At 40.8% G+C, this 26,450-nt stretch overlaps 1 protein-coding gene across 4 annotated transcripts in view; it reads left to right on the forward strand.

The window, feature by feature from the left end:
- Positions 1-573: 573 nt before the first annotated feature.
- Positions 574-26,450, forward strand: part of LOC103176297 (voltage-dependent L-type calcium channel subunit beta-2) — a 76,312-nt gene continuing 50,435 nt past the window's right edge. For 2 of the 4 annotated variants that reach the window (XM_007889749.1, XM_007889751.1), the window contains exon 1: positions 574-882. In XM_007889749.1, the coding sequence (XP_007887940.1) occupies positions 832-882 (51 nt within the window). In that variant the 5' untranslated portion in view covers positions 574-831. Of the gene's footprint in view, positions 883-14,850; positions 15,069-25,472; positions 25,542-26,450 lie in introns of those variants that run through there. The other 2 variants (XM_007889750.2, XM_042346893.1) reach the window with 2 other exon arrangements.

The following is a 26,450-nucleotide window of genomic DNA, read 5'->3' on the forward strand; positions in this document are numbered from 1 at the left end:
CTTAACAGTATCCAAACCAAACTGAGAATTCCATGCATCGCAAGAACACACGGAAATACCAGCGATAGATTGTTGGAATGGAATGCGCACTCTCTCCTTGGAGGGATGCATCCTGCTGACCTAATCCGGAAAGTATTAGGCGCAGGTTGGCAAGAGCCAAGGGTTGGCGACCCCAGAGTGTGCGTTGGGGAACTGCGTAGGGGCGTCTAACCAGCTAAAACCGCATAGCTTGCCATTGATATCGCTGTCTAAAAAAACACAAACCTAAAAGCAGCTTTTTTTTCTCACGTAAAAAAGCTTGCTGGCAGCCACACAGCTACAGTGTACTGCTAAACATCAATCACGATGGGCTAGTACAGTTCTGGTTGGCTGGACTAATTGTGTTCTCAGTAGATGTTTATTAAGGAGAGGTCAAAAGCTGGGGCTGTCATTTCCCCCTGTTCAGCATCTGCCTGCTCCGAGGCTTGGAACAGGGACTAATGAAATGTTCCTCTCCTCTGACGGCAGGCTACTGAGACTGCGAGGTGGACCCACGTCACTGTGACTGGAGTATGTTCCTCCCCATCTCTCTGCCTGTTAATTTATGTTGACAGGACTCTGGTTCCTGCGCTCCATCCTAAAGCAGGAGCTGGATGAAATCAACAACTGGGGCAGATCAGCACTGCGCTTCGCTGAGAAAGATCCAGCAGCAGGCCTGATCCTGCACAGCAAATAAGGGCCTTAAATTGGAGGTGTAACAAGCCTGCAGCACATAGTTTTGTTCCCTGCTGGTTGTGGTCTGATACGTACGTCCAGTGGCTGTTCCTGCAATACACTTGGACCTGGTCTGGTATGCTTGATCGACGTCTAATGACTCCTGGTCCTAAGCACCTTATTCCTGAGGTAAGTGTATGATGCTACAGGCTAAGCATTGAATCAGGTCCCAGTGGAAAATGTGGTTGGCTTGCTCGCTCACTCAATTTGACACCCATTTAATGACAGACTGACAGAATTACATTGCTCTGAAATCCCCCTTGGTATCCTGTTGTTTTATGCCTCCTGATAGTGCCAGCGACAATGTGACAAGATGCAACAGCAGTTAATAGAAGCTGAGCCTTTTTTTTGTGAAGAGTGCTTTTCTACAAATGACTGTCATTTTGCAAATTTGTGTTTGATCCATTCGTGAACTGTTGATGTTAAGTTAGTCAGGAATAACTGTCTGCCTGTCAGAAACTCACCCATAAGAAACCATTGAGTAAATCAGAACAAGGCCCCCTTTAGTTTTTGTATTCTAAATGGTACCTTAAATAGCACTCGATGAGTGGTTCTAACTTGATGCATGTTCATTACCCAGTGGGTTAAACATCCCTTTGTAAAATGCCACGAAAGCTATGGTTTAGTTGTAATTTTTCCCTCCACACAGTTACAATGGTGACTATTTCACAGCCTCCCCTGTTCTTATTGTGAAGAAGCCACAATGCAGAGCCTTTTATTGTCTTAAAGATGCATTTAAAAGGGCATCATCTCTCTTCACGTTAAAGTGGCTGGCAAACCCAGTTTTGTTTTTAAAGACACAATGGTTTAGATGGTATCAGGGTTAGACATCACTTTGAACAAGATGACACCAAGCTTCTCCCTGACCATTCTTTTCCTTCATCGGCAAATGAATGTTTAACAAATGATTTTTTTTCTTTAAAAGCACCACCTTTACCTACTAAGAAAAATCAAAATGTATTTTCGTTCATTTTAAACCGTTACATTCAAGTCAACAGAGGGAATCGCAGTGCAGCAGATACTCTGCGGCTCTCATTCTGTGCGCTCAAAACTATTTAGCAGGAAACAAACTGCGTTTTACATCTATGGAGTTTTTTTCAAAAAACTTCAACTTTTTGAAACAAAAAGAGTTGCCTTCTCATAGTGAGAAAGGGTATATATTTTTGGACAAATTGTTAAACACCCAAGCTGTTCATTAATAATAGCAATAATATATCAATTCCTTAAGTTCTTCAAGACTTCAATAAACAACCCCAACCCTAAAAGTTATGCTTTCTCAATCTGATTCTTGGCACTTGAAGTTAAAAGCAGGAGACTAGTAGGAAGAAATCCTTGACTGTGAATCATGCCCCATATTTCAAGCATCTGACAGGAGACAGCCTGCTTGCTTGTCTACCACCTGTTCTTCACATTCTATGGCGTTACATGGTGAACTATTAAAGGGTGTGAAAGGACTTTACAGTGATCGGGAACTTCAAATTATGTTAGTGTTGCATTTTTTTAACTTTTCTGGGCTATTTATGCCAATTTAATATTTTTTTCCCTACTCTAAGCCAAACTTTTAAAAGGGACGTGCCCTCCGTGAGGGGTGCTGCAATAAATGCAAGTTGTTGTTGTCTCATCGCCTCCATGTTAATTTAAGGTGCTATCTACACTTGATTTTGTTAGTTTAAATATTCACACGTCATTTATATCGATATGAGTGGCATTGGAATGGTTTTTATTGGCTGATGTCAGAGGCTGAGCATCATTGGCATGTTCTCTGGAGGACAAGGGGAGAGAGAGGCCTGTTTTGTCTTAAGTACATTTTCTGTCATCTCAATGCTCTGTGATTGTTCATGTCCTGCAGCACTTCCATCTGTAACTGACTGTTGCATCATTTCACCCAAAACATTTAAACTCAAGGTCTGAACCAGTTACGAGATACTCTCCGGTCACTCAAAACCATAGGAGCAGAAGTCTTGTGAGTACTTCAGAATGAAACACGTCCACATTTTGAACAGGAATGGAATTCAACCTCAAAACGTGCTTGATCCAAGAATTGAGAATCAGCTGTTCGCTAAATGGTGATGTTCCCTCAATGGCGAAGTTCCCCGTGAGGAATGAGGTATCTTTCCTCTGAGTTAGAAGGTTGTAATCGAGGTTGACACTCAAAGCATAGCTGGGGTGTGTGTTGCAGTGTTTGAGTTGCTGCCCTTTAGGTCCCATCAACTGTTCAGGGTGGATATTTAAGATCCCTCAGCACTATTCGAGAAGAGAATGGATTCTCTCTGGCATCCTGGTCAACAATCCTCCCAAATAAAATTGGATATTCACTTTATGGCTGTTTTGGGGCATTGCTGTGCACAAATTCAGTCAATTCACTTTACGGTATGTTCTTTGAAGTGCTTTGAGACGTCTCGAAGACGTGATAAGGCAAGGAATGTTATTATTATTTATTATAAATTGGCTACTGCAGTTGTCTACAAATACAGTCATTGCAGTTTGCAGTAAAATCCTCTGAATTGCTTTGAGACGTCTTGATGACATGATAAAATGCTGTATCAAATATGAACATTATTACTTTTATAATATTGAGTAATAGAGCTTCTTTTTTTTTTCTCCTGTCAACTCTATACTGTGAAAGAGGCCAGTAACTATAGGAGCGACTTTAGTGGACTTTGATAACACATTCATTTACTGATGTGTGGCACCAAAGCTGTCAATAATTGCCTAATTCTAAATAATTCTGACACTTTCAGTGAAACTACAAGATTATTATAATAATAATCCTTGCATTTCATATAGCACCTTATCATGTTGTTGAGACGTCTCAAAGTGCTCCACAGGATATACTGTAAAGTGGATTGACTGTGTATTTTATGGGTAAAACATGGTAGCCAGTTGCACACAGAAATGTCCCACAAGCAACCATGGAATGAATGACCAATTTTATTTGGGGGATTGTTGACCAGGACCAGGAGAAACTCCCTTCACTTTTTGCAAAGTGCCATGGGATGTTTGACATCCACCTGAACAGGCAGACGGGACCTCGGTTTAACGTTTCATGCGAAGGAAGGCTTGCTAATGTTACACAGTTAGTTTATCAATGGTTTATAGCCACAATTTACTGAGAATGATTTGTCAGAACTTTGACATAAATCAGAGCATGGTGGTTGTGCCAGATTTGTGGAGTGAGGCCCTATATAAAATATGTGATGAAGTAAAATCATAATCCTTACAGGGTTGAAAAAATCAGAGTAAAGCCAGTATCTCTCTAACTGGCAATCCAGCTGGTTGAGAAAGGGCGTCCAAGGAGAGGGACATCCCCATTTTCAGGTCTTCTGCTGAAGACCTTTCTTTTCGACCGCACCTTTGGTTATCTTCTTCTCCCTCCCCCTGGCTCAGCCCCGGGATCCGTTACTGTAAAGCGCTCTGAGACGCCGTCCGGCTTGGAGGGCGCTATATAAATCCACGTTGTTGTTGTTGTTCCTCTTGCAGCAAACCTAAGGTCAAGTTTATGTCTTAATTATCATTAGGTCGCATTTCAATGTGTGTATTAAAAAGCAGCATAGGTGTTGGTTAACATATCCCACCATTTTCCCTACTCTCTGAGCTAAAGTGGTAAATCATTTTCCCGCACCCCCTCAGTACCCACTCCTAGCTCAGGTGCCCAGACAACATTATCAAGTGTTCTGAGGCCTCCTCCAAACATAAAAGGTGCTATATCATTTGTATTGTTCGTGTCGTTCAAACCAATGATATGAATTACAGATAATGCCCCAAAAATCACACACACACTCTTCATCCTTTACAAATAACCAGGGGATCACCAAACACATTTCAAGCACCCCTTTAAGAAATTGCTTACACATTTCAAGACTCTAGTCCCTGCTAATTTCCTAAGTTTATTCAGTTACGCTATTTCTGAGCTCCAAGTGGATGCTTTATAGTGTGATTTGGTTGCTGTAACAAATATTCCCGTTTATCGACCCTCTTCTAAAGATGCTTGTTAATAATCAAGTCTGTATGATCTTGTGCTACCATCCAGAAGGTGACAAATCTCGTCACAGGTATTACTGCTCAAAAGCTTCCCTATTGTGGAGCCATTTTGACTTGCAAGATTTTAACTAAAAGCTCTTTATTTGGATCCCCCAACAATAATACCGCTCTGCAAACTGGTTCTGTGAGCCTTGGCTTGATAGCAGCTGACTGTTACCATAGCAATTGGAAATTATTAGATGGACCTGCTGCTTATTCCCAGGGTAAAGCACTGTTGTGCATATAAATGGTTTAATTGCAACACAATGTGTTTTAACTACATCTCCCAGCATTCTTCACTCCATTAATGGTCTGTTTCCAAAATGTGAGTCCAAAATGACAGTACATTAATAAATAATAATCCTAAATAATCCTTGCAATTGAAGTAACACCTTTCATCTCAAAGTTCTTCACAGGATTTGTAAGTGGAGAGTTTGTAGGCAAATTATGGCAGCTCAATTGCACACGTCAATGTTCCACAAACAGTCATGAAGCAAATGATACTTTTATTTGGGGATTTGTTGGCTAGGACACTGGGAGAACTCCCTTCTCTTTTCAAATAGTGCCAAGGGATCCTGAACATCCACCTGGACAGGCAGACAGGACCTCAGTTTAACATCTTACCCAAAAAATGGCACTGGCAAAAATACAACACATCCCCATCCCTGCACAGAAGTGTCAGCTGAGAGTCTATTGAATTCAAATCTCAACATGCAGCTTGAACTCACAACCTTCTGACTCAGAGGGGAGAGTCTACCAACTGACACACGTAAGATAGCTAGCAGTGGATCTAATAGTCGGTTTCGAAATAACGGCTTCATTCAAAGGGTGGCGAGAATGTGGAATTCATTGCTGGAAGCAAAAAGCATCAATTTGTTTAAAAGAAAACTTGATGCATGGATGAATGGTATATGAGAGGAGAATAAAAGGGATGGAGCCTCATATAAACACTGGCACGGACTTGTTGGCCCAAATGACCTATGTTTGTATTGTATCACTCTATATGTGTAACTCTATGTAAGAGAGTTGCCATTGAAATTCTAAAGTAAATTACAGAATTTCTGTTTTAATCAAACATTGAGACCTGATATTCAACATCTTCTTTATCCCTGGATGGCAATTACACGCTGCTAATTCAGAACTGACCGATTATACGGAAGGTATCAGTCAGTGTGACTTAGTCGGTAGAACTCTTGCCTCTGACTCACCAGGTTGAGGATTAGAAGCAGATTGTTAAAAACAGATATTTCCAGCACAGAAGGGAGGGATTTGGCCCCTCAAATATACAGTCACTCCATTTTACAGTAAATCCAGTGAAGCACGTTGAGACGTCCTAACTACGTGAAAGGCGCTACATCAAATATAGGAATGGTCATAAATCCGTCAGAGGACTTGGACGTCTACCTAGAACATCAAGCTGGCAGGTACATCACAAATCCTCCTGTATTGCAGAATAGCAAAGGCAGATCTGTCAAATAGCTGATGAGGAAACACTGTGGCTTGGGCTAAGAGGAGTCCATGTCTGTGAGCACACATTAATTTATGCAGGGCTTGGTGCCTACTGTGATTAGTATTCTGAGAGGTGAGCAACTGCTGTTGAATCTCTGCTCCTCCAACTGGTGAGAAGACTGCTCAGTGGGCAGGGGGGTGTTCATATTATTAATAACATAAGATGTCTGGCAGGCTAAGTTGCATATTGTGTGATTTTGTGCAGACGTGCAGCAAAGCACAAAATTGTACAGAAATTCCTATTTGTGTGCAAAGAGCATAATTGAGTTAGTGCACAAAGCACTTATAAGAAAAAAAACTGCTCAGCTAGATTTAACAAAATCCTAGACACCATGGGAGTTCAAGATTCAAAAAATCACTGATGCTAGTAGTAATCTTCTACAAATATTAATGCAACATTTTTTGCAGATTGTTTTGGAACGGATTATGTTGCGATCATAGTGCTGGGAATGAATCTATCGGTTGTGGGATATCTAGGGATTACACAGTCACTACACTTTACAGTATATCTGTAAAACACTTTTGAGACATCCACCTTACGTGAAGTGGAAAGGTTATTATTACTAGTGGTAGGATCTCTCTCGGCAATACATTTATACATGGTGATAGATTTCCAGTACATGGTGATGGATTTCCATGCATAACAATACTATAATCCTTACATTTGATGTAGCATTTTATCATGTCATCGAAATATCTCAAAGTGCTTCACAGGATATACTGTAAAGTGGTATGACTGTATTTTGCGGGTGAACCTGAAAGCCAATTTGTGCACAACAATTTCCAACAAATAGCTGTGAAGTGCAGTGCCTGTGTATTTTGTGGGTGAAATGTTGCACATAGCAATGCCCCACAACTAGCCATGAAGTGAATGACCAATGTTATTGAGGGATCATTAGCCATGATATTCCCTTCAACCCAGGGATCTTTAATGTACACCTAACTTATACATTTAATAACAATAATAATAATGCTTCTCTTTGATGTAGTGGGATAAACTAGTCAGGGAGCACTGGATAAGAACAGCAAACATTGACAGCAGGAGTGTAACCAGTGTGATGAATGAAGCAATCTGTGAGGCATCCTTCTTCATTGTACTCACACACACAGGCAGCACAGGACAACAGAATGTAGTAACAACTTGCACTTTGTAGTGCCTTTCACATATGATAACATCTCATAGAAACAGAGTTGGGAGCCCGAGCAGGGCAAGAGATAGTAGAGTAGAAGGGGAGATAACCAAAGGGATTTTTGAAGATATTTTAAGAGAACTGAGTCTTCCCAAAGAACCCTTGACTGTATCGAGCACAGTGAGTACAGTTTTATTTTCTGTCTGATTGCCAAGCCAGTAATTTTGACATAGAATCATGGAAAGTCTACAGCACAGAAAGAAGCGATTTGGCCAGTTCATACGTATATTGGTGCTAATTGCTCCCAACCCTCCACATTGTGCTCTCCGAATTCCAAAGAAACTCCAAAATAATCATCAATCTCCATTATTTAACCTTGGCCTCTTTCCTTACACACACAGAATTTCTCTTCCTCCAACCTCCCCTCAGCTCCTGTAGCTCATAAATCATGTCCTATGGAGTATTTATTCAACTTAGGCAGACATTGAAGTAAAATGGCATTAGGTGATGTAGCCTCTGAAATGCCATTGTGTGTGGATCACTCTTAATGTCACAGGCCTGTAGTTCTCGATGACACCATTGCAGATCTGTCCACTTGTGTGAATGTCTGGTTTCTTCCAGTGAGAACGTGAAAGGGACTTCAGAGCCTACAGTCATTTAAGCTGAAATAATGACATGTTTGAATATCGTAAAAATTTCCTTCTGAGATTGTATTGATAAAAATAATCCTTTTATACGATATAATAATAATAATCCTTGTATTTGATATAGCGCTTTTCACGTCGGGAGGACGTCCCAAAGCGCTTCACAGAAGACACTGTAAAGTGAATTGACTGTATATTTGTGGGCGAACGCGGCAGCCAATTGCGCACAGCAATGTCCCACAAACAGTCGTAGATTGAAAATGACCAATTTATTATTGTTTTTGTTTTTTTGGAGGGATTATTATTAGGCGTGTGGAGTAAGGAAACTTGCCCAAGTTTTCGCCCTGCCTGGAATTGAACTCAGGTCTCTCGCTTGCAAAGCGAGTGCTCTAACCACTGAGCTACAGGACTCCATAGGGCTTATGGTTACCTCCCCTTCCCATTCCCCTTTGCTCAGCACCACTGTGAAGCACTTTGAGACGTTATCCTACATAAGGATACTATATAAATGCAAGTTGTTGATACAGCACCTTTCGCATCAGGAGGACGTCTCAAAGCACGTCACGGGATTTCATTATAAAACATAGTGACTGTGTATACGATATAAGGTGGATATGATATAAGGTAACCCTCAGTGAAGAGGAGCATTTACAAAACATTCATTCTAGTGAGTCATCCTGAATTGTCATTTTAATGAGAGTCCGAGGGGTGGATTAATGTTTAATTTATTTATGATTATTGAAAATTCTGCAAAGCATTATGTGAGACTTCAGCAGCACATTATTGCTAAGCAACTCAAATTCCATCCTGAATTTGCTGATACCATTTGTCTCTGCTACTTCGTTGGTTTTGAAAATAATGATAATCCTTGCACTTGATTGAGTGTCAATGCTCCAAGACGCTATCCTGTGTGAGGGGCGCTGTATAAATGCAAGTTGTTGCCTTATCTATAAAATACGCAGTCACTCTAATGAATCCTGTGAAGTGATTTGAGGTATTCCAACAACGTGAAAAGGTGCAATATCAAATGCAAGGATTATTATCATAATAATACAATAATATGTAACTCATTGGGAAAAGGAATCTAATTAAATTCTGTTCAAAGATTGTGTATGCTTACTTTATCTGTTGATGTGACAACAGAAAAAAAAGGCAGCATATATGGATACATTTAAGAGGAAGCTATATACACATGAGGGAGAAGAGAATAGAAGTGTATGGGAGCGAACAAGGAGTGGGTGGAAACTCAGGGGGAATATAAACACCGGCGCGGACTGGTTGGGCCAAGTGACCCGTTTCTGTGCTGTAAAATCTATGTAAATATAGAACCAGAAATAATCATACCTTTCAATTGAATTTTTTGCCAAATAGCTATCAAATTCCTTTTTCGATTTGCTGACACAATCTGCCTCCACCGCCTCATTTGATATCGCGGCATGTCATCAAAATGTCTCTGAGACTTCACAGGATTTTATTATAAAGTATTGTGACTATTTGTAGGCAAAACCAAATCACACATAACATTGTACCATAAACAGTCATAGAGTGAATGTTCAATTTAATCAGAGGGATTGATTACTGACCAGGACACTGAAATAAATTCCCTTCTCTCGCATATAGATGAATCAAAGTTAGAAATTATGGGCAGAAATTGCCTAAGCAATGGATCTTGATATCCTTGTCCTGCAATTCAGTTTGAATTTGAGCTCCGAGACTTACCGGCCACTCCCTTCATGGCTTTTATGGGACATTGTTTACGTAAATCGCTCCATGTTCACCAACATATATGCAGTCACTACACTTTCCAATAATTAATATAAAGCACTTTGAGATGCTTTGAAATTGTGGTAAGGCTCTATATCAAATGCAAGGATTATTGTAATAATTATATAATAATCCTTACATTTGAAATAGCCCCTTTCACCTTGGGTGGTTGTCTCAAAGTGCTTCACGGGATGCGCTGTAAAGTGGGCAAACACAACAGCCAATTTACATACAGCAATGTCCCAAAAAAGTGATTAACTGATTTTATTGGGAATTGTTGGCCAGGAAACTCCCCCTTTCGAAATGTGCCTTCAGATCTTAAACATCCACCTGAACAAGCAGATGAGACCTCGATTTCATGTATCGTCCAAAGGACAGCACCTCCAACAATGGAGCACCCCCAGCACTGCATTTTAATGTCAGCCTAGACTACCTGCTTACTGCCACTTGTAGTGCTGGTAACATTAATGTAAATATATGGAGGTGAAATATGATCAAACATCAATGATACATTGTATTTTGCCACCAATTTCTAAAGACACAGATGTCAAACTCCCTCTGTGTATTGTTCCTGCAAACTTTAAGCTGACTCTTCAGTACAGTACTAAGACAAGAGGTACCATCCTTTGGACAGGGCATTAAACTGAAGTCCACTCTGCAATGATCAGGCAAGTGTTAAAGATCCCATGATATTATTCAAAACGAGAAAGAAGTTTCTCCAAAAATCCTCCACATAATTTCACTTCATACCTGTTTGTTTCCTCTTCCTTACATCCAGGAACCTCACTATCCGCAAATTTGCTGCCACTTTTACTTACTTTTACTTACTCAGTCACTATATTTGACAGCAATTATCTGTGAAGGATTTTGAGACTTTTGAATGACATGGATGCTACGTCAAATTCAAGCAATATTATTAAACCTTCGAGCTCACCGACGATAGCGCAGTACTGCAATGTCCAGGTGATGAAATGTACCATTCAGGTCAAGGATACAATGTGGTTGGGTGGGAGTGGGATGGGCAGGTTGAATTACTATCTCTGTTTCTTTGAAAAAAAAGATCACAAGTGTCTGCCTTAAAGAAAATAATAATAATAGTAATCCTTGCGTTTGATATAGTGCTTCTAGGTGTCTCAAAGCGCTTCACAGAATATGCTGCAAAGTGAATTGACTGTATATTTTGTGGGCGAAAAGGGAAAGAATCTGGAGGGTATGTCAGTTCAGATTGCTCTAACACATCTGCCAGCAGATAATAATAACAATACGTTGGGACATGTCTGGGACCAGGTTACCTGGGCGTCTCAGTTTGGGGGTTGCAAGAAAGTGCGCATCTGGGCAATTTCCAATTTTGTCTCAGGCCTTGTCCCAACCTCAGTTTGCCAAAATTGTGGTCTTCTTTGGAGATCACGATTTCTATAAAGCTGCAGTCTTGAACCCGCAGTAATTTGAGAAGCGTACAGCTGCACAAGGCCACCTCTGTACCAGCTGTTAGTCCCTGTTTGCTTCACTGAGGCACACCTGATTACAAGAAGCATTTTTTTCAGCAGAACCTTTCAAACGCTCACTTATTTAAAGTGCGAGTATCGTGAGAATGAGCTTTGCAGAGGTTGTCTTTGCTACGCTATAAAAATAGTAATCCTAGCATTTGCTATAGCGGCTTATCACGTCTCAAAGCGCTTCACAGAATATACTGTAAAGTGAATTGACTGTATATTTTGTGGGCGAAATTAAGGCAGCCAATTGCACACAGAAGTGTCCCACAGTCGTGGAATGAGTGACCAAATTATTTTTACTTATTTGGAAGGATTTATTTCTCTCACTCTTTCTCCAGTTTGCAACTCAAGCCCAATATAGCCCCAAACTTGTTACCATGGAAACTGAGCAGCAAAGACAGGAACAGCCTTACAGCACCCCGTTCAGGATATTTTTAAAAGAACAACAGAGGAATTTATTTGATTGAACTTGATTTTTTTCTATTTTATCAAACAATTTCTCATTGATTTTCGCTCAGGTCTCCCGTTCCTGCAGTGTCTTTCCTCCTCTAGTTACAGTCACTAATAATATAATAATAATCCTTGCATTTGATATAGCACCTTGAGACGTCTCAAAGTGCTTCACAGAATATACTGTAAAGTGAATTAACTGTATATTTTTGTGGGAGGAACGTGGCAGCCAATTGCCACAGTAGTGTCCCACAAACAGTCCTGGATTGAGTGAACAAATGTATTTTTAAATTAATTAATTTTTTTGAAGGGATTATTACCACCTGAAAAACAATCTGTCAATCAATTAACAACCAGGTTCCTACTTACTGCTTGGTAAAATAGTTTTGGATTGTGATATGGTGCCACATCACTTTGTCAAAGTATTTCAAAGCATTTGACAGATTTATTATAAAGTGTAGTGACTGTGTACTTGTAGGCAAATGTGGCAGCCAATTTGTGCATGGCATGCCGCACAAACAACCACAGAATGAACGACTAATTTATGTAGAATATTGTTGGCCTGGACACTTCTTATAGGGAGGAACTCCTTTCTCTTATTGATATTGCTATGGGATCTTTAATATCCACCAGAACAGTCTGATGGGATCTCAGTATAATCTGTAGGAGGCATCTCTGACAATGAATCACTCCCACAGAACTGCACAGTGTCAGTCTAGACTGTAGCTCCGAATCCTGAAGGGATGTTTGAACTCACAACAACAACAAGATTTCATTTATAGAGCGCCTTTCACATCGGGAGGACATCCCAAGGCGCTGGACAGTTGGGTCGGGACCCGAGCAGGGGGGGAATGGTCAGAGTGAGGGGAGGGAAGGGAGGGAGCGAGGAGGGGGTAAAGAGTCGAGAGGGGAGCTGAAGGCACGGTCGAAGAGAACCTTCTGACTCAGAGGCAAGAGTGCTACCAACTGAGCCAGACTGACACGTAGTAGCCAAGAAAGTGAATATCCTAGATTTGACCATGGGGAAGGAGGGGTGGAAGAGGTCAGCAAGGTCTAGCTCGATTTCCCATTATATATATCTGATTAATTTTTAGATATCGGTATATTTAGAGTTCTGCTGCCAGCTCACTTGTGAGATAGACATATCCTTACTAGTTCCCTGCACTTATGCACTTTTACTCTTGAATTGTGAGAGTATGTGACACCCCTTAATTCCTATAAATGACTGGCTGGTTATAGTTTGAGAGTGACAGTTTTGAGGTGTGACGTATCACGTCATTGAAAATTACCGTCAATTTTCATTTATGGGTTCACTCCTTTCTCCTTTCCTCCCCAACTTTTACACTACACTTCACAATAAATCCTGTGGAGCGCCTTTGGAAATCCTCCTGACGTGAAAATCACTGTACTAAATGTAAAGATTATCATTATTATTTATTATTATCTTTAAATCCTTCCTTAATACTCTGACCACATCTATGGTTACCTGCCCCTTCCACCCCCACCCCTTCACCTACACTCACCCAGCTCGGTATTGAACAGCGCTCTGAGACGCTTTCCTGTGTGAAAGCCGTTATATAAAAACGAGTTATTATTGTTGCTGTTGTCTAGGTCCAGTCTTCTGTTAGTGGTTGGAGGCGAGAAGGAAACGTGATTTAAATGAGTATGTTGGGAGGGTCATTGACTTTGGTAATTGTTTAAATGTTTAAATACTTTTTTCCCCAAAATGTTTCAGTTCTTTCCTAAAACTGATTTATTTCTGTTGGAGAATTGTGTTTGTTAAATGAAAATTGAATTGTGTGCTATAAATACTGTCAGGATGACTTCACGAGTCTGTGCCAAAGTTAATAATAATCGTTGCATTTGACATAGCGCCTTTCACATAGGGAAGACATCTTGAAATGCTTCACAGAATTTACTGTGAACTGACTGTATTTATTAGGTAAACACAGCAACAAATTTGCACACAATAATGTTCCTGTTTGGATTGGATGCTGCATTTGCCTACAAATACAGCAACAACACTTTGCAATAAATCTGGTGAAGTGCTTTGATGACACAATAAGATGTTATATCAAATGCAAGTATTATTTTATATTATTAAACACGGTGATGGGTTTCCGCAAGTGTTGAACGCCTGGCTCACCGAAAAGAGTAAAACATTGAATTAGTTCCTGATAGAAGTTCCTGAAGTTAGGCCATGGAAAAGATATTGAACCCTGATTCTGCTTGGATCATCCTGGACATGGCTTGTCCGTCATTTGGTTTTTCTCTAACGCCTGGTGGAGTGTGTTTAAAACAAGTAGGAGAGAGGGCTTAACAGAGAGCTTCACAATGAGAGAGGGAAGCTACTGTCTTAGTGTAGGGTCTGGGTAAAATAATAATAATAATCTTTGCAATTTGTAGAGCCCATTATCACCTTTTTGAGACTTCTTGAAGCACTTTGCAGGATATATTGTAAAGTGTGACTGTGTATTTTGTGGTTTGCGCACAGCAGAGTTCCATAAACAGCCATGGAGTGAATGACCAATTTTATTTGGGGTATTGTTGGCCAGGACACTGGGAGAAACTCACTTCTCTTTTCGAATAATGCCATTGGGATCTTTAACATCCACCTGAACAGGGCCTCGGTTTAATATCACATCTGACATTAAAAGCAGCCAGGTAGCAACTAGAATAAATGCAATTCTGCGGTGATACTTTTGCGTTATTCTGATGAACGGAAGCCTTTTGCTGGTTGTGTCCAGCAATGGAGCTCTGTTTGTTTTTTAACACAAGGCATTTCATCCCCATTCCCCTCACTAGGGGAAGTCAGCAGCATCACTAAATCCACAGCTGGGCACTGGAAGCTTTGCTCATTCTCCTCTCCTGACAGCCAGTCATCTGCCTGAATCAGAGCATGTGATGGTGAACGTTTAACTAAGACTTGAATGAAGTTGTCTCTCCTCCTCCCCCCACCTCTCCACAGAAAGCTGCTTCGAGCTATGCACTTACTCACTTCCACCACAGCAGCCATTCCCAAATTCTGGAATTTTCAGACAGCCGCTGCTTGCCAAGCATTAAGCTTCAGCTGTTGACTAATAGGGAAGTTATTTTGCATCTGAACGCACTGGAGCAGGCTTTTAACCGTGGGAAATAGGCAGCACAGCACTTTTAATAGAGCGGAGCGAAGATTTCAGGGAAAAGAAGAGACGCTTTGGTTTGAATCAGCCTGTTGCTTCCCACTTGATGGAAGTGACTGCTAGTCGGGACGACATTCTTGGTGCGTGGACATGTACCTCTACGGCCGGGAGGAGACTGAGGTGGTAAGTAAGATAAAGTGAAGGAGACAACTTGTGTAAGAAGGGCCGCAGTTGTGTGGAGAGATAGTGGAATGTCTTCTTCCCCTTAACAATGGATAACGGAGAGAGATGGCTGAAGCATTGCTAGCTTTGCTTTACTACAAACTTAAAGCACCGTCTTAGTAACCTCTTAGTTGCCAGTCCACTGGTCACTACATGTTAATCAATCAGGTAGTCGGTACGAATTAATTTATACTTCTAGTGCTCATTGAAATGAGTGCAATGTGAGCAGAATTATTTAAACAATGACATTCGTCACTTGACATAATTTAGTTACAGTTTGGAAAGATGCCTTCCCCTGGACAGTATTGCAATTAATATTCAAAGCCATTATTTAAAGTGCTGTAATAATTCAACAATATTTGATAAGTTATTCGAATATCATCATTTAATCAGGGACAAGTTTAAATATCTTAAAGACTTGAAGCCTAGATGTAAATTGAGATATCAATGACAAAGATTTCCATTTACAGCACCTTTTACGTTGGGAGGATATCTGAAAGGGCTTCACATGCCTGAAGGGGAACGGGGGGTTAGTAGCTGAAGAGGTGTTGGGGCGGAGGGGTGGAGGAGCGTGAATAGAAGACTAATCAATGAAGATTTTAAAGCTGAGGAGGGAGGAGGTGAGACAGAGTAATTCTGGGATGGAGTTCCAGAGAGTATGGGAAGAACTTTTTCAATTGGTTTGCTTGTTTGTGTTATCAAAGCAAAGGGGGCTTGTGTTGTGTTCACCTTTCAATGGTACACCATTAATTTACAGCTTGAGTCCAGCCCCTTTTGTATTGGAACTCAAGGCTGAGATTGGTGACATTTTTGCCACCACAAAGTGCTATTTCATAGGGCACTGAGTTAGGGCCGTTATCTATGACACAATACTGAAATTCCTTGGTTTTAAACAACAATGGTGGTGGGTACAGGCTTCAGGATAAAGTACTGTGTCAAAATTGTGTGTGTGTGTGGGGTGGGGGGTAGGGTGGCGGTGGGAGGGTGGTGGTTACACCTACAACCAGTCAATAATTATTGAGGTAAAAAAGGTAACCTTTCGTAAAAGATTTTTCTGACAGGCAATCGGTCACAACAGCACTGATCCTGAAATTGAGGGTAGAGGCAGAGATAGAGATATGCCTGGGGAGATAGTGGAGAGGAAGGAATGGTCGACAGTGTTGAAGGCGGCAGAGAACTCGAGGAGGATAAGGCGGCAAAGGAAACTGGGGTTGCCGATCAAGAGAACATTGTATACAACAACAAATTACACTGATATAGAACCTTTGATGTAGGAGGATGTCTCAAAGTACTTTACAAGGGTGTCTGAGATGGGAAACGGGGAGGAGGAATTAGATTGATAGAGTGTATAGAGTATTGGTCAGACTTCTTTTGAGGTATTGTGTAGTGTTTTGGGTGCCTAACCTTAGGAAAATTATACTAACTTTCAAAATTCAAATACTCAACCCCAGTATTGTTATAGGACATTGCTGCTGCAGATCTATTGGCCGTGTTTGTGTAACAAACTCCACTTCATTTCTAATTGATTATGTTTTCTGAAGCACTTTGAGGTGTCTATTTTGACATACAGGAGCTATATCAATACAAGTTACTATTATTATTACACTGGAAGGCGTCCAGTGATGATTCACTAGATTAATTCCAGGGCGGAAGGTGCTGAGCTAATAACCTCCCTACCCTTATCCACTCTTGATCTGTATTTACTTCCTATCTAACAACCTACCCTTTTAAACCACACCTATGGCCACCTCTCCTCCCTTGCTGTGCGTCTGACCCTGTCTTTGTGAAACACTCTAAGAAGCAGTATATATATGATGATGAGAGGTTTTGTAGACTGGGGTTGTATTCCTTACGGCAGAGGAGGTTAAGGAAGGATTTGATTGAGTTATGAAATTAAAAAAAGGATTGACAGGTTAGATCAGTGGCATTATGCCACAAATCAAGAAATATCCACGGAAAACTGAAAACACACAACTGATCGAACACGGACTTATCTAGACTTGTGCGATTGTTCGAGGGTTGCTTCTTGATGGCCCCGGGGGCCACAGTTTAGCCTGACTGGAATAGATATTGGAACCACTCTAGCCTTTGGTAGAAGGAACCATTACAAGGGAGCATAATTTTAAATCAGAGTCAAATAATTTAGGACTGAGGTCAGGAAGCATTCCTTCACACAGCGGGTTGTGAATAAGTGGAATGCCCTACCCCAGAATGCTGTAGCGGCGGAATCAATAGGAATCTTTAAAATAGGGTTAGTAGAGATATAAAGGCATTTGACCAAAGGGTGGGACAAATATTTTTTCAGCAGTAGGGTGTCTGACACATAAGAAACACATCATCATGCTTAAGAGCATCCAAACCATGTATCCCAACCTACACATGGAAATTCCTGTGTAATGGAATGGAATGCGCACTCCCTCAGCAGGGACACATCCTGCTTAACTAATTCCAGAGAGTATTAGACATAGGTTAGGGACAGGAACTCGCCTACCAAGACCACCACACAAATTTGACTTGATTATGACATTCCGTTGCCAAACGTATCACCTTGGAACCACTTTATCTTGCCTCCCTCCCTAAAGTGGATAATCACTTGTTGGGATTAAAAGATCTGATAAACAGGTGGAACAAGGTTAATAATAATAATAATCCTTGCGTTTGAGAGAGCGCTTTTTACGTCTTCAAGATGTCTCAAAGCGCTTCCAGACTATAAAGTGAATTGACCGTTTATTTGTGGGCGAAATGCGGCAGCCAATTGTGCACAGCAGTGTCCCACAAACAGTCGTGGATTGAAGTGACCAATTTACTATTGTTTTTTGGGGGGGATTATTATCAGGCGTGTGGAGTAAGGAAACTTGGCTAAGGTTTCACCCTGTCGGGAATCGAAGCCAGGTCTCTCGCTTGCAAAGTGAACTACAGGACTCCAAGGTTAATGGTGTGAATAGCCCATTTTCTATCTTCCTATGAATGACAGAAGATTGGGAAAATGAAGACCAAAGCATTGTGAAGATGAATGAATATAAGTATAAAAGAAATCTCCCGGAATAACAAGGGAACAGATGAACTTGACTTGAAGCACAAATGAGTTTAAAATATTCAGGAAATGCAAGGAGCTAGCGGAGAGCACACATTAACACAGACATGGGAGTCTGGGTGGCGTATGTTGCCAATGCTCGCACTTCTGAATCAGAAAGTTATGTGTTTAATCTCCACTCAGTAGAATTTAGCTCATGTCAAAGGTTTTAACAAACTTTTTTGTTAACAGACACACGATAAGGAAGGATTTGATTGAGTTATGAAGTAATAAAAACACACGATAGGTCAGCAGATCTCGTGATGAATAGGCTACATGGTTCACTTGTCCAAACAAAGAGACTTTATTCATGAGGGTAAAGACTTGTCAGTGAGACCATTAAACCAAGCCAATGTTAGCCTTTTGAGGTTGGATCCAAGAAAAAGACAAACATAAAGATCCCGTGGCACTTACTGCAAAGAATAGGGTGAAAAACACTTTAATAATTGCCAAGGAAAATCTTTAAATGGCTTGCTTTTCCTTGCGTTCCAACAAAAATTAAATTAAAATTTTTCAACGCATTCTTAAAAACTGCAGAGAAATTGATCGATTTGACTTTATCAACAGAAATGAATGTTTCCATTTCAGCTGACAGATCACAAAGCCTGGTCTCCAAACTGATCTGAGACGAGCACACACAACAGTTTTTACTTTTTACTTTCCCTTATTATATTATACCATAATATGATAATAACAACGCTTGGATTTATAATATCAATCATTTCACTTGGCCTAGCGCCTTTCACATTGGGAGCATGTCCAAAAGTGCTTCGCAGGATTTACTGTGAAGTGGAGTAGCTTTGATATGTAGGCAAACACAGCAGACTAATTGCATACAGCAATGTCCTACAAACAGCAAAAGGAATGACCAATTTTATTTGGGGGATTGTTGGCCAGGCCTTGGAGAAACATCCTACTCTTTTCAAGTTGTTCCTTGGAATCTTTAACGTCCCACTGAACAGTGCAGACGCAATTGGCTGCCTTGTTTTGCCCACAACATATACAGAGTCAATTCACTTTACAGTATATTCTGTGAAATACTTTGAGATGTCTCGAATACATGATAAAGCGATGTATCAAATGCAAGGATTATTATTATATGAGGAGAGGATAGGACTCTTCCCATTGGAGCAGAGAAAGTTGTGGGGTGATAAGGTAAAGGTGTTTAAGATATTGAAAGGGTTTGAGAGAGTCAATTACGAAAACCTCTTCCAGCTACTAGAGTATTCAAAGACAAGAGGCATGAATTCAAGAATGTGAAGGAAAATGGAAAAATAGCTAATGATACAATAATCCTTGCATTTGATATAGCGCTTTTCATGTCTTCTAGACGTCTCAATGTGCTTCACAGAATATACGGTAAAGTGAATTGACGGTATATTTTTGGGCAAAACATGGCAGCCAATTGCATACAGCAGTGTCCCACAAACAGTTGTGAAATGAGTGACCAAATTGCTATTTTATTTATTTATTTTCTTGAGGGATTATTTATCAGTCATGTGGAGTAAGGAAACTTGCGCATGGTTTCGCCCTGCCTGGAATCGAACCCAGATCTCTCGCTTGCGAGGAGAGTGCTCTAAGCACTGAGCTATAGGTCTCCACGATAATCTTTGCATTTAATATAGCACCTTTCACTGATCTGAGTTTCTGTTTGGCATGAAGAGCGCTATGTAAATGCAAGTTGTTGTTTTTCATGTCTGGAGGATGTCTCAAAATGCTTCACAGGATTTGCTATAAAGTGTCATGGCTATAATTTGCAGGTGAATGTGGCAACCAGCTGTGTCTCACAACAACCATGAAGTAAAATAGTAATTGATCAATTTTATTAAGGGGATTGTTGGCCAAAACATTGGGAAAAACTTGCTTCACTTTTTGAATAGTGCCATGGGATCTTTAAGATCCACCTGAACAGGCAGAGATTCAGAAAGGCTTCTTCTCCCAGATTGTTGTCAGTATTAAACAAGTGGTCTGTTGATGGTTACTCCCGGTCTGTCTCTATCTGAATCAGGAAAGACACTCTCCAGCTCCAGTGAGTTGAAAAGCAGTAATATATACAATAATAATCCCTACATTTGATAGTGAGCCTTTCACGTCAGTGGGATGTCTCAAAGCGCTTCGCTGGGTTTACTGTGAAATGTAGTAACTGTGTATTTTGTAGGCAGACGCCTATGGACATCAGTTTACCAGTAATATCGGTAGATAATTTTGTTGTTGTTGTTGTAGTCCTTATCTCCAATTCACCATTGTTTCAGCCATGGTTTTCTTGCTGCATCTGAATCTTTGTGATGTGCTGTGGTATTTTATTCCTTTTATTGGTATATTTCCTCTTTATACTGACACCAGTGCTTTACCCAACCAGTCACCCTCTGTGTGTGAGCCGTTCCACTATCGGTGGCTGCGTTTTCAGACACTACACTGCAAAACTCTGGAACACTCTTCCTCTATCCCTCCAGCTTGCCCCCTCCTTCCCCATCTTCAGGTCATGCCTGAAGACCTTCCTCTTCGACCGTGCCAACGGTCACCGCCCCCTTGCTTGGCGTCATGCTCCGCCACTGTCAACAGCTATATAAAAGCAAGTTGTTGTTGCCAGTGAATGTGATCAGGGACTTTGACAATTGTAGAGCATTTTTGTGGAGTCCTGTAGCTCAGTGGTTAGAGCACTCACCTCGCAAGCGAGAGACCTGGGTTTGATTCCCGGCAGGGCAAAACCTTGGGCAAGTTTCCTTACTCCACACGCCTGATAATAATCCCTCAAGAAAACAAACAATAATAAATAAATTGGTCACTTCAATCCAGGACTGTTTGTGGGACACTGCTGTGCGCAATTGGCTGCCGCATTTCGCCCACAAATATACAGTGAATTTGTATTAGGATTGTATACAGGATTATTTGTTATTATCATTATTATTTCAATCTAGCTCAAATTTGCCTTGGATCAAAATTTACACCTTTCAGAAGACTGGGAAGAGGGGTCACTAAATAGAGATCAGCAGCTGATTTTTTTCCTGCCATTCCTTGATGAAGAAATTTGAAGGCGAATGGTGATGCTGTGATCAGCTGACATAATTTTTTTTTGGCCAGCCAACCCGACACAGATCAAAAAAGAGCTTACAATGATGACTTCAGGGCCAGGTTATCCTATTATCCACCAGCGAATCAGAGGAAATAAAAGTCATATTTCAAACTGAAGGGTCGCTACCTTCGTGAGAGGATTGATTGCTACCCATTTTATTTTGGTCAGGGAACAGCGGGGCATCGTGTTAGTCACAGTGATATCGCACGCAATTGATAATGGCACAGTATGACAATGTGACAACGATGAATTTTGTCACTAGAAACAAACAATAACATTTCATGAAGATAGCTGACTTAATTTCCTCCGGTAAAACAACAACAACAACAACAAGTTGCATTTAGATAGGGCCTTTAATGTCAGAAGGAAGCCCCAATGCCCGGGGCAATCAAGGGTTTGCACCCAAGCTGGGGTTTGGATAGAAGAGGAATGGGGTCCAAGAGAGTTAAAAGTTAGTATGACTCTTTAGTACAAGTCAAATCTTTAAATTTAGTAACTATTTATGAGAAGCTCTTGTCTTCACCTATAACTTCCTCTTAGACTGTGGCTCGGTGTCAAGCTATGTCACTGGTGAGCACTCTGAGATGTCACCTTGCATGAAGGCGCTATATAGATGCTAGTTGTTACATTTTCAGAACTGTGTCATATGAGACACAGTTCTGAACCGAGCTCCTGTCTGCTTCACATTGACATTAAAGATCCCACGGCACTATTCAAAAAGAGCAGGAAGTTTCTCCCAGTGTCTGGGCCAACAATCCCCCTGAGAAGTTGGTTGTTCGTGGAACATTGCTGCGTGCAAATTGGCTGATGTGTTTTCTTTGTGCTTCGTTTCAATACAGGGATATTATGGACACGTGTGATAAAGGGGTTGCCTTACATTACATGATATGCTTTACCCAGAAATCTACCTAAATGTTTACAGTACAATAGAAGGTCACCCAGTCTATCATGTCTCTGCTGGTTCTAGCTGATTCACTGGAGCTGTTTGCTCTAAAACAAGTTTAAAATGGAATCTGATCTTCACTACAACCATTCAGATTATTGTTTGGGGCATTTGGTTTTTTGTCATAGAGTTCATTTATTGGCAAAGTTGTCTGTCTTAACTCTTCATTGTTCTTGTGGGCGAAACACAGTAGCCAATTGCAGTGTCCCACAAACAGTCATGGATTGAATGACTAAATTATTATTTTTATTTATTGATTGAAGGGATTATTATCCCCAGAAAAACGATCTATCAATTGACTAACAACCGGATGCCTACCTACTGCTAGGTAAACAGAGGCTTGTGGAGTAAGGAAACTTGCCAAAAGTTTTGCCCTGCCCAGGAATCGAATCCAGGTCCTCTCGCTTGAGAGGCAAGTGCTCTAACCAACATGGTACAGATTAGATTTAAAATCAAAAAGGGAAGATTTTAGATTTTAACATGATTCCAGTAAATCTCTATACTGCACGGTGCAGACTGCCAACATAACCTGAGAGCCTATAATAACCAAACACATTGGCAGGTGATGTGAAATTATTGCAGTGCCCACTGGGAGACCACGATTCTGTGCCTGTCGATTAACATTCAAGTGGATTGAAGAATGTGAGTACTTATCTGTACAATAAGGCACTCAAATTTTATATAAGATAAATTTTAGAATTAAGAAATGCATCCTTTAACATTAATAAATTTAACAAAGGAAACACCCTCTCGCCCCAGATAAACATTCTTAAGTTTCACTACCCCTCATCCTGGAGTCACAATTGACTTGGTATCTGATTTCTCAGCAGGATTCATACTCATGGTCATATTTCCCTCCCAAACTACAGGTGACTGCATTCATCAATTTTATACATTATGAATTTCAAAGCTTTTATAAATACATTTTACATTTATTTAGTGCCTTTCACATTATTTGAATATCTCAAAGCACTAGACAATATTGATTGGGCACCTGAGCTGGTGGTTGGAGCCGAGAACTGGAAGGGAGGGGAAATATAACTGAAAGTGTGGTCAAAGAGATACATTTTGTTGCATGCCTTAAAAGAGGGGAGGGAGTCAGAGGGACTCCAGGATAGAGTCATTTATTTTGCCATTATTCACATTGAAAGTATAAATGACTATCGCAAGCACCTCCCAGTGCCTCTGCATATGAAGTTACCTTCATACGATGTACAATGCAGGCAGGAAAAAAAGATACCAATACTAGATCAGACCATTCAATATATAAACCGAGGGGAAGAAATCTGTGGCACTGCAATGTTAAGAAATGCTAATGTAAAGGTAGAGCTTGTGCATGTTAACAACAACAGTAGTTAGACTTCCCAGTATTAGGTACTTGGATTTAAAGGAAGATAGTAAATTAAATTACTTGTGGTCGGATCCTAATCCAGGTGAAGTAAAATGAACATTCAGTGGCAGTTGTTGAGAGACAGCAAGTTTAAATAACTATATGTGGTTCCTATTTCACAGCATCACATTGAGGAGAAGATTGCTTCTATCCCACTGATGTATGGTAGAGAAGAGAGTTTCTCCTGGGGTCCTAGCCAACGATCCGCTAGAAAAGATAACAAATTGGTCATTCAGTTTGTGGCTGTTTATAGGACATTGCTGTGTGCAAATTGGCTGCCATGTTCACCTACAAATACAGTCACTCTGCTTTACAGTGAATCATGTGAGGCACATGGAGATGTTTTCTATGAAGTAGGAAGGATGCAAGGATTATTACTCTCGTGCATTAACATCAGTACATAAATAAGACCCAGTAGGAATTTTAATATGTTGCATTTTGTTATTTTTTTACATATTGTCTTTAGACCTCTCATGCTTACTATGCTCATTGTCTAATCCCAGTTGTTTTCATGCAACTTAAAAATATTTTGCTGCACTCTTGAAGAGGGTGCAAAGGAGATTTAGGGATGAGCACTTCAGTTATGTGGAGAGACTAGAGAAGCAGGGAAGGTTAAAGGGAGATTTGATAAAGGTGTTCAAAATAATGATGGATTTGGTAAGAGTAAATAAAGAGAAACTGTTTCCACTGGCATATGGGTAGGTAACCAGAGGACACAGATTTAATATAATCAGCAAAACAACGCAGCAAGTTGTTACTATGTGGAATACACTGCCTGAGAGGGTGGTGGAAGCAGATTCAATAATAACTTTCAAAAGGGAATTGGATAGATACTTGAAAAGCAAACATTTGCAAGGCAATGGGGAATAAGTGGGGGAGGAGGACTGATTGAATAGTTCTTTCAAAGAGCTGGCTTTGGCCCAGTAGGCCGAATGGCCTCCTTCTGTGCTGTAACATTCTATGATTCTGTGATTTTATTCTTCTCCCGGATAAATCATTCATCTACAAAATCACTCCACTTTGCAGTGTATCCTGTGAAACGCTTTAAGACGTCCTCCTGACGTCAAAGGTATTACATGATGTGTGAGGGTTATTCTTATTTTTATAAAGCAATTTTCCATTATGGGTCGGAGCCTGTCCTCTTTACATGGTTCTCCCAGTGGCTGAATTTTGCTGCCGTGTGCCGCTGTTAATTAAAATGAGATGCTGCACACATGTGACTGCTGAGCTACAAATTACCCTAAAAGTTTATGCAATCGGTGACAGGTATGTGACAAAAATCAACCAGTTGGCGTGCATATGTTCCCGTGCTGCAAGGACCTTGCTATTTTCATACTCTCTTACCCTTGAGATTTCAAATGGCAATTTGACAGAAGGCGAACATCACAGTCTAATGCGAGCATCTGCGTAAAGAGCACGGACTGGGCATGCTCAGCAGTGTGACCAGCCTCTTTGCCTCGCAAGAGAGATGGATTGAACTTTGCACTGGCAAATGTCAGTAAATAAATTGCACATTGAACTTCGCAAGGTTCCCGTGTGCAGGACCCGCTCTCTTTCTCTCGCTCCCTCTCTCCTCCGCCTTGTCTGCTGACTCGCTGCGTAATGAACTAAGATACTTTGTGGCACTGGGGGTTTGAAAGTGCCCGAAGATTCCGAGCATGGAAAACATTTATCCTTCATTTATCAAGTAAGGCACCAGCTCTTCATTGCTGGTTAAACTGGAATGAGAAAGAAGAGGAGAGTGTGAAGGAGACTGATGCGAGCGTGTCTGTGTGATGGGTTAAGAGTTAAAGCAGTATTGATTATGCAGTGCACAGTGACCACATGCTTTGTTTGGATCCGTGCTGGAAACAGCAGCTGAGGACAAAAACCTAGCTCTCTGGCTAATGAAGGCCACCTGGATAAGGCTTCTGAAAAGAGCCAAAGGAGGACGCTTGAAGAACTCCGATATCTGTGTAAGAGCAAAGCTTTTCGGTTGTTCACTTGTTTTATGAGCAGTGGCGGGGTAGAGGGACATGTCGTCCTATGTCACACAGCACTTTCAGTCTGATGGGACAAGCACACATGCACATACATACACACACACAGCAAAGAGAGTGCAGCCAGCTTTTATTTCTAGAACCATTTTGTGTTAACTGTTTTGATTAAAGGAAGGAAAGGACTTTGCCGGGATCCTCCCTGGTCCGAGTGACCTTGAGTGCTTTGATTTCATTTGCAGGCAACTTTACTGACATGAGCAAGGAAAGTAGGTGGTGGTGATGGGGAGGGAGGGAGGGAGCGAGGGAAGGAGCTTTGGCCTGAATCTAACAGTTGTTGGCATAAATTAATAGATGTATCGGGAATTGAGAGTATACTAATGGCGAGGGGAGCACTATTCCACTGAGACGTGTGTTGCTGCTGTGCTCTTCACTATTCTGACTCACAATGCGTTTGACACAGTTAGTTTCTATCCTTTGAATTTATTCTTTATCACCGTTATTCCTAATAACCGTTGCTTCAGGTTTAGCTAGGACTGTAATACAACTCTGATTCTGCATCTCATTGGATGTATAAAATAGTTTTAAAAAAAAGACATTGATGGCACAGAGGGCTTTCTTAATACTAAACACAAAAGAAAGTCGTACGGTATAGGGAAAGATATGAGAACTCTGTCGTTCCAGCAAATTGTTTGACGTTTGTTATATTGTGGAGCATTTATTATTGATTTCCTGTGGAATGTACAAAAAAAATTGCTGGAGGGAAAGAGAAAAGGAAGGGGAAGTCTGTCAGTTTTCTAAAAATGATTAATGCAGATTGTGCCCTGGATTTACTAACCAAAAAATAGGTATAGTAGTTAGTAACCCAGTGCTTGCATTTATCCTCAA

This window comes from Callorhinchus milii, unplaced genomic scaffold (assembly GCF_018977255.1).
Source record: "Callorhinchus milii isolate IMCB2004 unplaced genomic scaffold, IMCB_Cmil_1.0 Scaffold2, whole genome shotgun sequence".
In the NCBI taxonomy this organism is placed as follows: Eukaryota; Metazoa; Chordata; class Chondrichthyes; order Chimaeriformes; family Callorhinchidae; genus Callorhinchus; species Callorhinchus milii.